This window comes from Trachypithecus francoisi, unplaced genomic scaffold (genome assembly GCF_009764315.1).
Source record: "Trachypithecus francoisi isolate TF-2019V2 unplaced genomic scaffold, Tfra_2.0 Lachesis_group1, whole genome shotgun sequence".
NCBI lineage: Eukaryota > Metazoa > Chordata > Mammalia > Primates > Cercopithecidae > Trachypithecus > Trachypithecus francoisi.
In genome coordinates, this window is record NW_022681454.1 from 39964413 (window position 1) to 39982083 (window position 17671).

The window sequence follows — 17671 nt, forward strand, 5'->3', positions numbered from 1 at the left end:
AGAGTCAAGGATTATTCCAAGATTTTGGCCTGAGTCATTGGAAGGATACAGTTGCGCTAACTGAGATGGGAAAGACTGGAAAGAGCAGTTTTGAAGGGGGTGATGAGGAGCTGTTTTGGACATGTTAAATGTACGGTGCCTATTGGACATCTGAGTATAGGTGTTCAGTACGCATTCTAATTATATTTATCAAGACTTTCATGTTTTTAAAAATGAAAAAATACATTGAAACAGTGTATTCATTGTTCTGAAATATATATTGTTAACATCTTAATTTTTAACATGTTCAATCCTGGCAAAACCTGAATATTTTGGAGAGAGAGAAATAGACTACTGTTTAGCTCTGTTGTTAGAGTTGGTGGTACTTTCTTAGAGCTAAATAAAGATGTCATTCCGATTTTAGAAATGGAAATATATATAGTCTGAGTGTTTTTAATTGCTTTCTATTTTAGGTCTTTTTACTGCTGGATTGTGCAAGATATTTAACCCTATTTTGTTTGAATTATGACTTAAATATCAAACATCTTAACTAAGAAAAGGGAAACATTTTAGTTTTGGAAGTCAGAATGCCAAGGAAAAGGAAAAATCTTGGGGGAAATCCTTTTCGGAAGACTGCAAACCCTAAGGAAGTTATCGTATCCAGTGTTGCTAGTCGTGAGGAGCCAACCACTACTCTTCCTTCCATGGGTGAGACAAAAGTTGATCAGGAAGAACTCTTCACCAGTATCTCAGAGATGTTTTCTGATCTGGATCCTGATGTAGTGTATTTGATGCTTTCTGAATGTGATTTCAAAGGTGAGAAAAAGTTTAGTTTGAACCCTGTCCATCTTATAAGAAGACTTTGTGTACTATGCCATGATTAATAGTAATATAGAAAAATGTCTTATTTCTATTTTATTCATCATTTATTAATCATCTGCTGTTGGCAAGTTACTAAGGTTGGTATTTGAGTTGGTATTTGGGATATGAAGAATAAAACATAGTTTCTGCTCTTAAGAAATGTGCAGTTCTAAATGTAAGGTATTTGTATAGATATCATATTCTATCTCTTTCATCTTTACTCTAGAACAGACTGGCACTATTGACACTTTAGGCTACATAATCCTTTCTTTTGAGTGGCTCTCCTATGCATTATAGGTTTAGCAGCATCCCCCGTCTATACACTAGTTGCCAGTAGCTCCTTACCACCCAGTTGTGACAATAAAAAATGTCTCCATGTCTTGTCATTTGTTCCCTGGGAGACAAAATTGTACCTGGTTGAGAACCACTCTCCTTGAATGTAAGCTCCGTAAAGACAGAGGTTTTAAAAACTTTGTTTTACTCCTGTATCTTCAGCCCATAACATGGCAACTGACTCATAATAGGAACTGAGTAAATATCTATTAAGCAACTAGGTAGGTATAATTATGAAAATAAGAGCTGATTAAGAGTTGAGGCTAGCAGAGTAGTATAATTTCAAAACATTGACTTTGGAGTCAAGAAACCTGGGTTGGATTTCCAGCTCTGCCACTTAATCTCTCTGAGTCTCAGTTTTCTAATCTGTTAGGGAGAAAAATAACAGTATGCACCTCATAGGACTTTTTTTTGGTGACAATTGAGTTTTTTTTTTTTTTTTTTTGGTAAAGTCTTCAGTATGGTAGGTTATTAATAACTTGTCCTACCTTGTTTACAAGTATGTAGACAGAAGGGAGTTTATATAAGTTGGCTAGATGAGTAATTAAATATTGATGCTTAGTATTGTTACTAGCCATGATTAGTATAAGATAAAATTATTCTAGATTTGGGAAGTTTTGGTAATGTGTTATAAACTTCCAGTTTCAGTCATTGTGTGGTCTGTGATGTTAGCATATCTTATCCAGTTATGTATGCGGAAAACCAGTTGTCAGCAGTGCATGATGCTCAGAAATGATAGTATATTGAATTTTGTAAGTTACTTCAACATTTTCCTTTGATGTGTTTCAAATTTAATTGTTGCACATAAAGTAATGCAGCAATGAAGAATTACAAGAAATCCACATCATCCTATACCATAACAAAACAACTTATTTTTGTTTTCCAGAATCTTCTATAGACCTTGTTCATAAGCATTTGCGATTTGAGTGGTGGAATTTTGTATTATGTATTTTTAACTTAACATAAGCATTTTGTCTGTGTTGCTGTAATCTATATTTTTAATGGGTTTCTAATATTCTACTGAGCTGTGCTATAGTTTAATTATATCTCCATTTTTCACAAATAATTAATATTGCAGAGAACATCTTGGTAAAAAATATATTTTTCTTTCTTTTGGCTTTTTTTTCTTAGTTCCAAAATTTTATTTTCCTGCGTCACAGGGTAAGAACTGCTTTGGCTCTTGGAAGCATACTCCTAAATTGCCTACCAGTGAGGTGTTCTGATTTGTAATTCCACCAGCCTTGCATAAGTGTAGTGGTTTCACTTCAGCCTTTTCAACATTGTGTAGTAGTGTTTTAAGATTTTTTTTTTCTTTTTTGAGACGGAGTTTCGCTCTTGCTGCCCAGGCTGGAGTGCAGTGGTGCCATCTCAGCTCTCTGCAACCTCGGCCTCCCGGGTTCAGGTGATTCTCCTGCCTCAGGCTCTATAAGTAGCTGGGATTAACAGGCGTCTGCCACCATGCCCAGCTAATTTTCTTTTTTTGTATTTTTAGTAGAGATGGGGTTTCATCATGCTGGCCAACCTGGTCTTGAACTCCTGACCTCAGGTCATCCACCTGCCTCAGCCTCCCAAAGTGCTAGGATTACAGGCGTGAGCCACCACACCTGGCCTGTGTTTTAAGGTTTTAATAGGAATAAAATTGCATTTTTCTTAATTTATGTTTTTTTAATAAAGAGGAATGTTGAACATTTTTGTACATGGTTGTTTATTCTTGTAATCTTGTGTAAATTGTTCATTCATTGAAAAAAGTTTTTTTTATACCATAGTTTTAATTTTTCCCAACAATCTGTATAAGGACTTTTCTTTTTATGTGATAAGTACCTATCCATCTTGGTCTTTAATTTACTTTTACTTAGTGTTAGTGTAATTTTTCATTGTATACACATTCAATTTTTAGTTGATCTTTTCTGGTTTTACTGTCACTTTCTGTCATGTAGATTTTTTTCATAGAAATACTCCTTATGTTTGCTTTCTTTTTTTTCCCCCTCCCTGCCCCCCCCAACCTTTTTTTTTTCCTTCCATTTTTAGGTTTTCTGTCCTTTGTAGTATTGCTATGATCTCCTAATTGGTCTCTGCCAGGCTTGCCCCCTCCAATCCCTCTTTGTTTTTCTTCTTAAGGGAACATTAATTGGGTGCTTACTAGGTGCCAGTTCTTGTGCACAGCACTTTTTCATGGATTATCTCATTTAATCCTCACAACAACCTATGAGGTAGGTGCTTTTATTATCCCCATATTACAAATGAGAAAATCGAGGTTTAGGGAAGTTAACTTGTTGAAAGTGTCATAGCCAGCAGTAGAGATTTAAATGTTGGTGTTCTGACTCCAGACCAGAGTTGTTACCTACTCTGCTGTGCTGTTTCCAGACTTACCTTTCTTAAAACAGCAAGACAAAACACAAAATAAACAACCCCTCGCTCCAAACTTCAAATGCTTAAAAATTCTAATTTTGTGGGTTTTTTTTTTTGGTTTCCTTTTTTTTTTTTGAGATAGGGCCTCACTCAGTCGCCCAGGCTGGAGTGCAGTAATTAATCACTTTCACTAGAGGCTCACTGTCGCCTTGACCTCCTGGGCTGAAGCGATTCTGCTACCTCAGCCACCCTACCACACTGGCTAATTTTTGTAGAGATACGGTTTTCCATGTTGCCCAGGCTGGTCTTGAACTCCTGATCTCAAGCGATCTACCTGCCTCAGCCTCCCAAAATGTTAGGATTATAGGCATGAGCCACCACACCCGGCCTTAAAATTTCTAATGGCTCCCTATTTGTGTTATAACAGAAAGAGCTCAGCATTGGAGTCAGATACACCAGTCCTGGCTCTGTCACTGACTATCTGTGTGACTTGGGCCAAGTTAATGTACTTTTTAAACTTCATTTCTTCATCTGTTTGCTAGGAATAATATACCTCATGGTAGTATTTGAGTATTCAGTGAGGTGATGTGTATAAAACTTCTCAAATGCTATGACTGGTAGTTTCCTTCAAGTTCCCTTCGAAAATAAAATTAATATTTCTTAACATGGCATACAGGACTCTTCCCAATTTTGCCCAATCAACCTCACTCTAGGGAGAGCCAAGCCTGGGTTTACATTTTTTTCTCTTGTGTCTGGCAAGTTACTTTTTAATCTTCAAGTCCTAGTTCACATATCACCTTATGTGAAATCTTTTCTTATTCTCCCTTGTGCTTCTATGGCATTTGTACATTATCAAAAGTGTGCATTATTTATTTATTTATTTTTGAGAGGGAGTCTTCCTCTGTCACCAAGGCTGGAGTGCAGTGGCTCGATCTCTGCTCACTACCACCTCTGCCTTGCCGGTTCAAGAAATTCTCCCACCTCGGGCTCCTGAGTAGCTGGGATTACAGGCGTGTGCTGCCACTACGCCCAGCTAATTTTTATATTTTTAGTAGAGACAGAGTTTCGCCATGTTGACTAGGCTGGTCTCTAACTCCTGACCTCAGGTGATCCACCTGCCTCAGCCTCCCAAAATGCTGGGATTACAGGCATGAGCCACTGCGCCTAGCCAAAAGTGTGCATTATTTAATCTGTATTATATTACAATGTAATTGTCTCTAATATAATTGTTTTTAATCTCTATTAGACTGCAAAGTTCTCTATTAGAGTGCAAAAAAAAATATTAAAGATTTTTTTTTACAAAATATTTTTGATATGCAGTACATGCTCATAAATATCTTTGTATTAAGTGAAATTCATAGCATGGATCATGTAAATAAATTAGATTTACTAAGAGAATATATAAAATACTTAATATTTAAAAGTGTGCATTCAGTAGGTATTTGTTAAATTAATCAACAGGCTTTAGGACTTTTATAAATAAGCCTAATACATCCAATGACAGATATCTATACATTTACTCAATAAATTCAGCAAATAATATTTATTTAATTATAGTTTATTAGCTTGGTTTATTACTGTTTCCTGAAAGAATAGGATTGCATGTCTCCATCATTCAGACTTTTTGCTACTACAGACTTTGGTATGTTAGTAAAATATTAATTTTTTAAAAATAACATGAACATTGTACATTTATATTTTGTTCAATGCAAAATCCAATATAATTTTAGCTGGATTTTAATAAAATTATTAAATCTGTTTTCTCTGTCTATATTTTTGTTGTTGTTATTATTCTTATTGTTGTACAGTTGAAAATGCTATGGATTGTCTGTTAGAATTATCTGCCACTGATACCAAGATAGAAGAATCATCTTCACAAAGTTTTGTTGCTTCTGGGAACCAAGTAGGTGCAGCAGAAAGTGAAATAATGGAAAAATGTCCTGAAGAAGAGAGTGAAGATTCAAAAATAGATTCATTTTTGGACATGCAGCTAACTGAAGACCTGGATTCCTTAATACAGAATGCTTTTGAGAAATTGAACTCTTCTCCTGATGACCAAGTATACTCATTTTTGCCTTCACAAGATGTTAATAGTTTTAATGACCTGAGTGAGTTTGTAAATCCTGATTCAAGTAATATGACTCCCATTTTTTCTACACAAAATATGAATTTGAACAGTGAAAATTTAGACAATTCTGGCTCTATGTTAAGTTTAAACCCATTACCTTCACATTCAGTTTTGAGCGAGTCCAAATGTTTTATAAAGGATAACACATTGGCCTTGGAAAGTAACTACCCAGAAGATTCTTTTCTCAGTAGTTCTTTAAATGTAGCAAGTGACTCCATCGTGGGCTGTAGCAGTCTCAATGAAAAACAGAAAGAACTTTTAGAATCTGAGTGTGTTGAGGCTCAATTCTCTGAAGCTCCTGTAGATTTGGATGCCAGCGAACCTCAGCCTTCTTTAAACCTTCCAGGGCTTGATTTACCAGGTACGGGTGGGGATCAGAAATCTACTCGGGTCTCTGATGTTTTTCTGCCTTCTGAAGGGTTCAACTTCAAGCCACACAAACATCCTGAACTGCCAACTAAGGGGAAGGATGTGAGTTACTGCCCAGTACTTGCTCCTCTCCCCTTACTGTTGCCTCCTCCGCCACCTCCACCGATGTGGAATCCAATGATTCCTGCTTTTGACCTCTTCCAAGGAAACCATGGCTTTGTAGCTCCTGTTGTAACCACAGCTGCACACTGGAGATCTGTGAACTACACATTTCCACCCTCAGTTATTTCTCACACTTCCCCAACAAAAGTATGGAGAAATAAAGATGGAACAAGTGCTTATCAAGTACAAGAAACCCCAGTTTCTCAGGTTGTAAGAAAGAAGACATCTTATGTTGGACTAGTTCTTGTTCTTCTCAGAGGTCTTCCAGGATCTGGAAAATCTTTTTTGGCAAGGTATGAGGTTTAATTGGGTTTTAAAAAAATAGTATAATGTCTGAATTTGAACACAAGTGTGAATATATATGCAAAATGCTTTGCTTAGTAGAGATCTTTAGTAACCCCTAAAATGTTTTCTTTTTACTAAGTTTTCCTAACTTTGTGTAGCTAATAATAACACTGTTTTCTCTGGAAACCTTTTTTATGGAATCCCTTCATCTTTGACTATCTCTTTGAAAGACAGAAGAAAAAATTAAAGAGGATTCCAAAATTGTGAGCTATTGACATAGTAGAGGAGAGCTAATTTGAGTGGGAGAAAGATGAGTTCAGCTTTGATCACAGAGTTAAAGAGAGATAATTGATCTTGATTTCATGGAATGAAAGTCTTAAATATATAATTTTACTGGTAGTTGGAAATTCAGGATTATGGAATGTTGTTAAATAATGCTTTTAGAAATATGTGATTTGAAGGAAGAGAGTATAGGATGACAACTGGTAGTCAGAGAACCTCAAGTTTTCAGGGACTTTTCTGTTCCAAAATAGAGTACCATCAGTTATTTGATCTCATATATACACCTTTATCCCTTCTGTAGTTAAGGTAGGCTGTGAGTGCCTTAATCTGGGAGACAGGAGTCAAGTGTTACAGGCAGCTTTGTAATGGTTTCAGTGGCACTCCTTGAAGAGTATTGTTTTCATAATTTCTCTCTATCCGTGCTTAACCTTTAAATTCCAGAAGATTTCACCTAATCTATTTTATTTGCTAGGTTTTTTTTCTTCTTCCAAATTTTAATCGTTAGTCTTATAATATTATTAGTTCGGTCTCCTCTATTTGATCCTGGGTGTATCTTGTCTAGTCTTAATGAATATGCATAGATAACTGGAGAATGACCTTCATAAACTTATTTTTAGTTTTTTTTTTTTTTTTTTTATATCTTTTCTGTGTCTGGGTTTCTCTGCCAGTAAATTTCCACATATTCTGCTGATACACTTACAGGCATATTTTTCAGTAGACATGTAGGCTTTTCTAACTGACTTAATAGCAACAACAACAATAAAACAATATTATAGATGTTACTGTCAGTCATGGCAGTGTATTTCATGAAAGAGATTGGACTGAAAGGTGGTACCTTAGAAGGCAGTTGAGCTATGAGACAATTTTGAAGAACTAGGTTTCAGGGGCCTTTAGAATCAGAGGCAGCTACAGTTTGAGTATGGGTAAAGAAAAATATGCTTGTCACAAGGTAGAAACTTAATATTTTTTGAATGAAGAGAGAGAAATAACGGGGATAGTGTTGAGACATAGAACCTGCGTTGTCTTGAAGAGAATGGTCCAGTATTCAAACCAAAGGAAAACGATGGATGCAAAAAGTCTTTTGAATTTTTTGGAAAGAAGGTCATGAATGGATATCTGAGAAACAATTTTGTTGTCCTGTGAGGGTAGAAAACAAAAGGGTTTAGCAAGCTCTGATGATGGAGTTAAGGGAAAGAGAGAAGTTGGGTAGTAGTTGAAAGGGGTCACAAAGTGTAGTTACAATTTTTTTTTTTTTTTTTTTTTTACAGAGTCTGACTCTGTCGCCCAGGCTGTTGTGCAGTGGTATGATCTCAGCTTACTGCAACCTCCACCTCCCAGGTTTATGAGATTGTCCAGCCTCAGTCTCCTGAGTAGCTGGGATTACAGGTGCCTGCTGCCACCCCCAGCTAATTTTTATATTTTTAGTAGAGACAAGGTTTCATCATGTTGGCCAGGCTGGTCTCAGACTTTTTTTTTTAAGAGACAGGGACTTGCTTTGTCACCCAGGCTGGAGTGCAGTGGCATGGTCGTAGCTCATTGTTGTCTTGAATTCCTGGGTTCAAGCAATCCTCCTGCCTTGACCTCCTGAGTAGCTGGGACTACAGGCATGGGCCATCACACCTGGCGCATTTTAAAATTTTTTGTAGAGACAGAATCTTGCCATCTTGGCCAGGCTCATCTCAAACTTCTGGGCTCAAGCAGTCCTCCCACCTCAGCCTCCCAAAGTGCTGAGACTATAGGCATGAGCTGTCATACCCAGCCTAGTTAGAATTTTTAAAGATAGCTGAGATATATGCATGTTTAATGGTAAAGAAGGAAGTGTCAGAGAAGGGAAAGCTACAAAGAGAAGAGGATAAACATAGGAATTGGGATCAAATGAGCATTCTCTAGAATGTAAGCTCCATGAGGGCAAGCATTTTTGTGTTTTTTTGTTCATTGATGTATGCTCAGTGCTTAAAACAGTGCCTGGCACTTAATAGATGCTACAGAAAGGGATATATATTTTCAGAAAAGGATAAACATTTGTTAATCTTCAAAACATTATAACAATTTTATAGTTAAGGATAAAAGGTCTTCATAACACTAAAAAAACAAATTTCTGAATAATAATTTACATAAAGCAAAATAGACCTGCCTTAGGTCAGATTTTTTTGGAATTAAATTTCTGCTTACAGTATTTTCAGTATGATTTGTTTGAATATTACAATATGTTTATTCTTTTATTTATCTATTTGTGTTTAATTGTTTTTTTCTTTCTTTCTTTTTTTTTTTTTGAGAGAGGGTCTTATTGTGTCACCCAGGCTGGAGTGCAGTGGTGCAACCTTGGCTCTCTGTAACCTAAACCTTTTGGGTTCAAGTGATCCTCCCAACTTAGCTTCCCAAGCAGCTGGGATTATAGGTGCACACTACCACACCTGCCTAATTTTTGTCTTTTTTGTGTAGTTGGGTTCTTGCTATGTTGCCCAGACTGATTTTTATTCTTTTATTTTATTTATTTATTTTGAGACACAGTCTCGCCTGTTGCCTAGACTGGAATACAGTGGTGCAATCTCAGCTCACTGCAACCTCCACCTCCTGGGTTCTAGCAATTTTCATGCCTCAGCCTCTAGTAGCTGGGACTGTAGGCGCATGCCACCATACCTGGCTAATTTTTGTATTTTTAATAGTGATGGAGCTTCACCACGTTGGCCAGGCTGGCCTTGAACTCCTGGCCTCAAGTGATCTACAAAATGATAGTACTTGAATAATGTATTTGGTTTATGACTTTGAAAAAATTAGGAGAGAAAATTTAGAAGAAAAGGTAATGAAAATTATTTCATTTATCTTTCACAGGACTTTGCAAGAGGATAATCCAAGTGGAGTCATTCTTAGTACTGATGATTATTTTTATATAAATGGACAGTACCAGTTTGATGTAAAGTACTTAGGAGAAGCACATGAATGGAACCAGAATCGTGGTAAGAACAGATAATCAGATTCTGGGTAACGTTGTGAGTAATATAAAGAAAAGATTCACTTAGTATTTGTTCGTGTATTTGCTTTTTTTTTTTTTTTTTGAGGCAGGTTCTCGCTATGTTGCACAGGCTAGAGTGCAGTGGTGTGATCTTGGCTCACTGCAGCCTTGACTTCTGGGTTCAGATGATCCTCCCACATTAACCTCCCGAGTAGCTGGTACCACAGATGTGCGCCACCATCCCTGGCTAGTTTTTGTATTTTTTGTAGAGACAGGATCTCACTTTGTTGTCCAGGCTGGTCTTGAACTCCTGGGCTTAAGCAATCTGCCTCTCTCAGCCTCCCAAAGTGCCGAGTTTGCAGAAGTGAGCCACTGCGCCCAGCTAAATTGGCTTAGTATTTTTTTTCGAGATGGAGTCTTGCTCTGTGCCCAGGCTGTAGTGCAGTGGTGCAGTCTCGGTTCACTGTGACCTCTGCCTCCTGGGTTCAAGTGATTCTCCTGCCTCAGCCTCCCAGCCTGAGTAGTTGGGACTATAGGCGTGTGCCATCATGCCTGGCTAATTTTTGTATTTTTAGTAGAGATGGGATTTTGCCATATTGGCCAGAGCCAGGCTTGTCTCGGACTCCTGTCCTGAAGTGGTCTGCCTACCTTGGCCTCCCAAAGTGCTGGGATTACAGGTTTGAGCTATCCTGCCCAGCCTGGTTACTGCTTTTTAAAATCAAATTTGAACCACTAGAAATAGAGTTTGACCAGTTAACCACTGGTCTTCGTTAGATTGGTTTACTCTTTTTTTTTTTTTTTTTTGAGACTAAGTCTCGCTCTGTTGCCCAGGCTGGAGTGCAGTGGCTCAATCTCGGCTCACTGCAACCTCTGCCTCCCGGGTTCAAGCGATTCTCCTGCCTCAGCCTCCTCCTGAGTAGCTGTGATTACAGGCACATGCCACTGTGTCTGGCTAATTTTTGTATTTTTAGTAGAGACAGGGTTTCACCGTGTTGGCCAGGCTGGTCTTGAACGCCTGACTTTGTGATTTACCTGCCTCGGTCTCCCAAAGTGCTGGGATTACAGGCATGAGCCAGTACGCCTGGTGATTGGTTTACTTTTTATAGAAGATAGTGTGAGAATAAAAACGACTCTCTATAAACTGAATCTGTAGGGACATCATAGGTAAAAATTTAGTTTCCTTGCTAGCATAACCGTCTATTCAGTGAAGATGGTTTTATCATTAAATGTTTATTTGCATAGTTTGAATTTTCTATGGAGAATCTTATTAAGATATAGGGACTATATTTTCCTCAGGGTTTTTTCTTTTTGAGACGGAGTCCTGGTCTGTCGCTAGGCTGGAGTGCAGTGGCTTGATCTCGGCTCACTGCAATGTCTGCCTCCTGGATTTAAGCAATTCTCCTGCCTCAGCCTCCTGAGTAACTGGAACTATAGGCATATGTCACCATGCCCAGCTAATTTTTGTATTTTAAGTAGAGACAGGGTTTCACCATGTTGGCCAGGATGGTCTTGATCTCTTGACTTCGTGATCCGTCTATCTCGGCCTCCCAAAGTGCTGGGATTACAGGCATGAGCCACCACACCTGGCCCTCAGTCTTTTATGATAAGTGTACTATAAAGGTGATTCTTGGGTTTGCCATCTTCAGACATTGTTAACTTTTTATATATTCTTTTTTGAACTAAAGATTAAGAATTCAGGAATCTGAAAATACCAACATAACTAAAACCAAAGGAGGCAGTGTGATTTGGTGATGAAGATCACCCTTGGATTCACCAGTTACTAGCTATATGATCTTGTGCAAGTTATTTATACTTTCCAAGGCCCAGTGTCCCCTTTGGTAAAGGGAATAATAATACTTAACTCCTAGGATTGTTGTGAAAGTTAAGTGAAGGTAAAAAGTGTTAGCATTGGCTGGGCGCAGTGGCTCAGGCCTGTAATTCCAGCACTTTGGGAGGCTTAGGCAGATGGATCACCTGAGGTCAGGAGTTCGAGACCAGCCTGGCCAACATGGCGTGACCCCCATCTCTACTAAAAATACAAAAATTAACCAGGCATGATGGTGCACACCTGTAATCCCAGCTATTTGGGAGGCTGAGGCAGGAGAATCGCTTGAACCTGGGAGGTAGAGGTTGCAGTGAGCCAAGATCCCACCACTGCACTCCAGTCTGGGTGACAGAGCGAGACTCTGTCTCAAAAAAAAAAAAGTGTTAGCATGGTTCAGCATGCCATTATAACAGCAACAATAATATATGTTAATAGGTGGAATTCATTTTAAAACTGCTTTGTTAAGACAAAATTCATGTGCGATACAAATCATCCATTTAAATTCTACAATTCAATGGTTTTTAGAACTTAATATTCAGGGCTGTGCATTCGTCAATACACTCTATTTAATTTGGCTTTGCTGCAACTTTTAGAACATTTTTATCATCTCAGAAAGATTCTGTACCTATTCGCAGTCACTCTTCATTTCTCTCCAGTCTGTGTTTTGTCACTATAGATAATTTGCCTATTCTGGACCTTTCCTACAGCATGTGGACTTTTGTGATTGGCTTCTTTCACTTAGCATAATGTTTTCAAGCTTCATCCATGTTGTAGCATGTGTTTCATTCCTTTTTATGGATGAGTAAGATTCCATTGGGTGGATATATCACATTCTGTTAATCTGTCCATCAATTAATAGACATTTGAGTTGTTTTCACTTTTTGGCTATTAAGAACACTGCTGCTATAAACAAACACACATGTCTATGTCTAACCTTTCTAGGAACTGCCATGCTGTTTTCCAAAGCAATCATACCTTTTTATGTTTCCTCTAATAATTTATGAGGGTTTCAACTTTTCCACATCCTCACCAACACTTGTTACTGTCTGTTTTTTTGATTATTCCTATTCTGATAGGTGTGAAGTGGTATCTCATTGTGCTTTCAATTTACTTTTCTCTGATGGCTGATGATGTGGAACATCTTTTTGTGTGTTTATTGGCCATTTGTATATCTTCTCTGGAGAAATGTCTATTCATATTTGCTCTGTCGCTCAGGCTGGAGTGCAGTGGCACGATCTTGACTCATTGCAACCTCCACCTCCTGGGTTCAAGTGGTTTTTGTGCCTTGGCCTCCTGAGTAGCTGGGATTACAGGTGCGTGCCACCACCCCTGGCTAATTGTTGTATTTTTAGTAGAGACAGGGTTTCACTATGTTGGCCAGGGTGGTCTAGAACTCCTGACCTCAGGTGATTTGCCTGCCTCAGTCTCCCAGAGTGCTGGGATCATAGGTGTGAGGTACCATGCCCAGCCTCTTTTGCCTATTTTTAAATTGGTTCTTTGTTTCTTCATTAGTGAGTTGTTAGAGACTGGGCAGAACTTTGAAAACTTCCAAATAATTACCTGTAAGACTTACTTGTTGTGGTACATCATTATTTCCTGTGTGGTCTAATTCCTTTGGAAGAAAGGTAGGAAAATCCCTTGTGCAACAGTGTGTTATAGTGTTTTCTTTATTTCAGATCATTACATTTTGTGTGTGTGTATTTGTCCATTTGGGTTTGTTGTTTGTTTTTAAGCTTTATTTTTGAATAATTTTAGATTTATGGAAAAGTTGCAGAGATACTATGGAAAGCTTCTGTGTACCCTTCACTCATTTATCCTTCATGTTATCATCTAATATAACTAGGATACATTTGTCGAAACTAAGAAATTGGTTTATTATTATTAACTCCAAACTATAGTTTGATTTTAATTTTTCTACTCAAGGTATTTCTCTCTTGCTTGACAGTCTTAATATGTGGGGTATTTTTTTTTTTGGGACAGAGTCTTACTCTGTCACCCAGGCTGGAGTACAATGGCGTGGTCTCAGCTCACTGCAACCTTTGCATACTGGGTTCAAGCTATTCTCCCGCCTCAGCCTCCCAAGTAGCTGGGACTACACATGCGTACACCACACCTGGCTAATTTTTGTATTTTTAGTAGAGACTGGGTTTCAATATGTTGGTCAGGTTGGTCTTGGACTCCTGACCTCATGATCTGCCTGCCTTGGCCTCCCAAAGTTCTGGGATTACAGGCGTTAGCCACTGCGCCCGGCCTTGTTTTGTATTTTTTAGGCAGAGTCTCACTCTGTTGCCCAGGCTGGAGTGCAGTGGCACGATCTTGGCTTACGGCAAACTCTGCCTCCTGGTTTCAAGTGATTCTCTTATCTCAGCCTCCTGAGTAGCTGGGACTACAGGTGGGCACCACCAAGCCTGAATAATTTTTGTTTTTTTAGTAGAGATGGGATTTCACCATATTGGCCAGGTTGGTTTCGAACTCCTGACCTCAAGTGATCCACCTACTTTGGCTTCCCAAAGTGCTGGGATTATGGGCATGAGCCACCATGCCCAGTCAACCCGTACTTACTTAATTTTTATGTCCCCAAAGGGATATTTAGAAGTTGAGCAGTGAGTAAAATTAGCGCATCTGTGTTTTTCAAATTATGAAAACATCAGATTTTTTGAAAATCATATTTAAATATTGTTATTTAAAAATGATTTTTAATTATCTGTTATGTTTTTCAGCAAAAGAAGCATTTGAGAAGAAGATATCTCCTATAATTATAGATAATACAAACCTACAGGCATGGGAAATGAAACCATATGTTGCTTTGGTTAGTACCATAAGTTGTCATAAGTTTGTAACAGTTCATATGCAGTTATTGGGGAACATTAATTATGAAAGTGAATCTGAAGCACTTAGGAATCTCAGAATCTTGGATAGTCCGTAACTGAACTTTCTTTGGTCTTCAGGAAAATGAGGAAATTAGGCCATTTAGCTGAGTTTTTCCATAAAGGTAAATTTTTAAATTCTAAAATTCAATTTTTAAACTTTAAGTTTTTTTTTTTTTTTGAGTCTTTCATGAAAAGATAGTGGTACTAAATTACAGTTTTTTTGTACATATGTTATATATATTTATTTCGTTTTCCTCATACTTGGCAGAATCAAAATTTGTTGGTCCTTTGTTTTTCCCCAAATTTCTTTTGAAATTTTGCTGTTCTGAGAAATTCAGCAATCTGTAAACTCAGCTATTCTCTCTGAATTTGCCAGATTTCTTTTAATATCTAAACGCTTTCCGTTTACCTGACCTATACCTAATCCTCTTTCCCTCCTTGCTCTTTTTTGCCCAGCTTTTTTTTTTTTTTTTTTGAGACTGAGCTTTGGTCTTGTTGCCCAGGCTGGAGTGCAATGGTGTGATCTCAGCTCACTGCAACCTCCGTCTCCTGGGTTCAAGCAATTCTCCTGCCTCAGCCTCCTGAGAAACTGGAATTACAGATGCCCGCCACCATGCCCAGCTAATTTTTTGTATTTTTAGTATAGATGGGGTTTCACCATGGTGGCCAGGCTGGTCTTGAACTCCTGACCTCAGTTAATCCACCCACTTCGGTCTTGCAAAGTGTTGGGATTACAGGTGTGAGCCAACATGTCCGGCTGAAAATTCGTTATCTTCCTTTTTTTTTTGAGATGGAATCTCGTTCTGTTGCCAATGCTGGAGTGCGGTGGTGTGATCTCGGCTCACTGCAAGCTCCGCCTCCCGGGTTCATGCCATTCTCCTGCCTCAGCCTGCTGAGTAGCTGGGACTACAGGCGCCTGCCACCATGCCCGGCGAATTTTTTGTATTTTTAGTAGAGACAGGGGTTTCACCATGTTAGCGAGGATGGTCTCGATCCCCTGACCTCGTGATCCACCCACCTCGGCCTCCCAGTGTGCTGGGATTACAGGCAGGAGCCACTGTGCCTGGCCTATCTTCCTTTCTTTACATTTTTTTAAGAACATTCTGTCATTAACACATGTAGAATTTTTGAAATTACTGTGTAGTATTTTCATCTTGTGGTTATACCTTCACTTATTTAGTCAGTTCTATATTAATAGCCACAGTTATTTGTTTTCTTTTGCTGTTACAAATACTGGAAAACTGGCTATCTTGGCGTATATCTAATATATGTATTTTTTTTTTTTTTTTGAGACGGAGTTTCGCTCTTGTTGCCCAGGCTGGAGTGCAATGGCACAATCTCGGCTCACCGCAACCTCTGCCTCCCAGGTTCAAGCGATTTACCTGCTTCAGCCTCCCTAGTAGCTGGGATTACAGGCATGTACCACCATGCCCGGCTAATTTTGTATTTTTAGTGGAGATGGGGTTTGTCCATGTTGGTCAGGCTGGTCTTGAACTCCCGACCTCAGGTGATCCACCCGCCTTGGCCTCCCAAAGTGCTGGGATTACAGGCATGAGCCACTGCTCCTGGCCTAATATATGTATTGTATAAATAAACGCTCTTATATAAGTATTTATCAGTAGTATAAATTTCTAATAGTTAATTGCTAGGTTTAAGTGATTGTATATTTTGCCATTTTAACATGCTCATCAAGATTAGATAATCTTTACGTTTAAAATGCTATAAATTTAGAAACAATAATTTTAATTTCTTGGAAGTATCTATTTTAAAATGTTTTTGTCTTTGTTGTATGTAGTCTCAGAAACACAAATACAAAGTCCTTTTTCGGGAACCAGACACATGGTGGAAGTTTAAACCAAAGGAACTTGCAAGGTAAAACTTGGAGGCTACCTCACATGCTTTTTATATAACAGCAGACAGAGAGGATCCATCTAGATTTTTCCGCTTGTAAATGATGAATGAATTGATTAGACTGTATTTAATTTCTATTGCTTACAACTTTTTGTCCGGTTTTATGAAGAGTTTGTGTTTCTAAAATTGAGTTAATTTACAGTAAAAATTCCCCTTGTATTATATATTATGTCCCTTATTACCTTTTTTGAGTTCTTATTTATTTATTTATTTAAATATAGAGACAGGGTCTTACCATGTTACTCAGGCTGGTCTTGAACTCCTGGCCTCAAGTGATCCTCCTGCCTCTGCCTCCCAAAGTGCTGGGACCACAGGTGTGAGCCACCATGCCCAGCCTGTACTTTATTACTTTGAATCATATGTTAATATCTGAAACTAGAACGGACCCTAGGATTTGGCATACCTGAACCATGTGCTACTGGGAGGGGCAGACTGTTGTAGCTGCTTAGTGACTTAGAGCACTGGAAGGTAGTACGAATGTAGAGATGGAAAAGGTAACAAATATCCAGCTGTCCAGGTATCTCACTCCATGTCTGCCTCCCCCTATGGCTATACTTTTTTCTTTATTCAGTTGCTTGATTTGAATAAAAATGTCAGTCAAGGCATGGACATACAGTGTGTTTTGCTTTGTGTTCTATATTTCCATAGAGATAGCCCTAACTTCATTTTGGTTAGGTTATTTTTTTTCTTGGAAATTTCAACTAATTTTAGTACTAAAGGACAACCTAATTTTAGTATATTCACAGTGTTGTGTGATCATCACCCCTGTGTAATTTCAGAACTTTTCCATTTTCTCCAAAGAAGCCCTATGCCTACAAGCAGTTACTCTGGTTCCCCCCTCCTCTTGGCAACTACTAATGTGTGTTCTGTATTTATGGGTTTTCCTGTTGTGTATACTGCATATAAATGGAATGTATAATATGTGGCCATTTGTGTCTGGCATCTTTTCACTTAGCATAATGTTTTTAAGGCTCATCCATGTTGTAGCATGTATCACTACTTCCTTTTCATTTCCTTTTGATAGATTACTGAGTTTGGTTTTCTAATATTTCATTTAGGATTTTTGCATCTTTATAAATAAATGAGATTGACTACAGTTTTTTATTCCTTGACTTGTCTTACCTGACTTTGCGGATCATAAAGTTAATTGGGAAGTATCTCCTCTTTTCTTCTTTTCTAGGTTTATCTAAGTTTGAATGTTATAATTTACTTTAAAAATTTTCTGGATCTGATGTTTTCTTCGTGAGCATGTTCATTTGGAATTTTTCCTTTACAGCAACATTTCTGAATTTATTAAGACTTTATTAAAGCAATTATAATCGTCTCTTACTGTTTACACATCTACTGTGTTAGCAGTTAAGTTC

The 17671-nt window shown here is 38.1% G+C and overlaps 1 protein-coding gene across 11 annotated transcripts in view; it reads left to right on the plus strand.

Annotated features, from left to right (window-relative positions):
- The window catches only part of N4BP2 (NEDD4 binding protein 2), a 98666-nt gene that overhangs the window by 39580 nt on the left and 41415 nt on the right, over positions 1 to 17671 (plus strand). For 9 of the 11 annotated variants that reach the window (XM_033214036.1, XM_033214034.1, XM_033214035.1 and 6 more), the window contains 5 exons: positions 453 to 795; positions 5331 to 6474; positions 9581 to 9705; positions 14247 to 14335; positions 16192 to 16268. In XM_033214036.1, the coding sequence (XP_033069927.1) occupies positions 567 to 795; positions 5331 to 6474; positions 9581 to 9705; positions 14247 to 14335; positions 16192 to 16268 (1664 nt within the window). In that variant the 5' untranslated portion in view covers positions 453 to 566. Of the gene's footprint in view, positions 1 to 452; positions 796 to 3291; positions 3384 to 5330; positions 6475 to 9580; positions 9706 to 14246; positions 14336 to 16191; positions 16269 to 17671 lie in introns of all 11 variants that reach the window. The other 2 variants (XM_033214042.1, XM_033214043.1) reach the window with 2 other exon arrangements.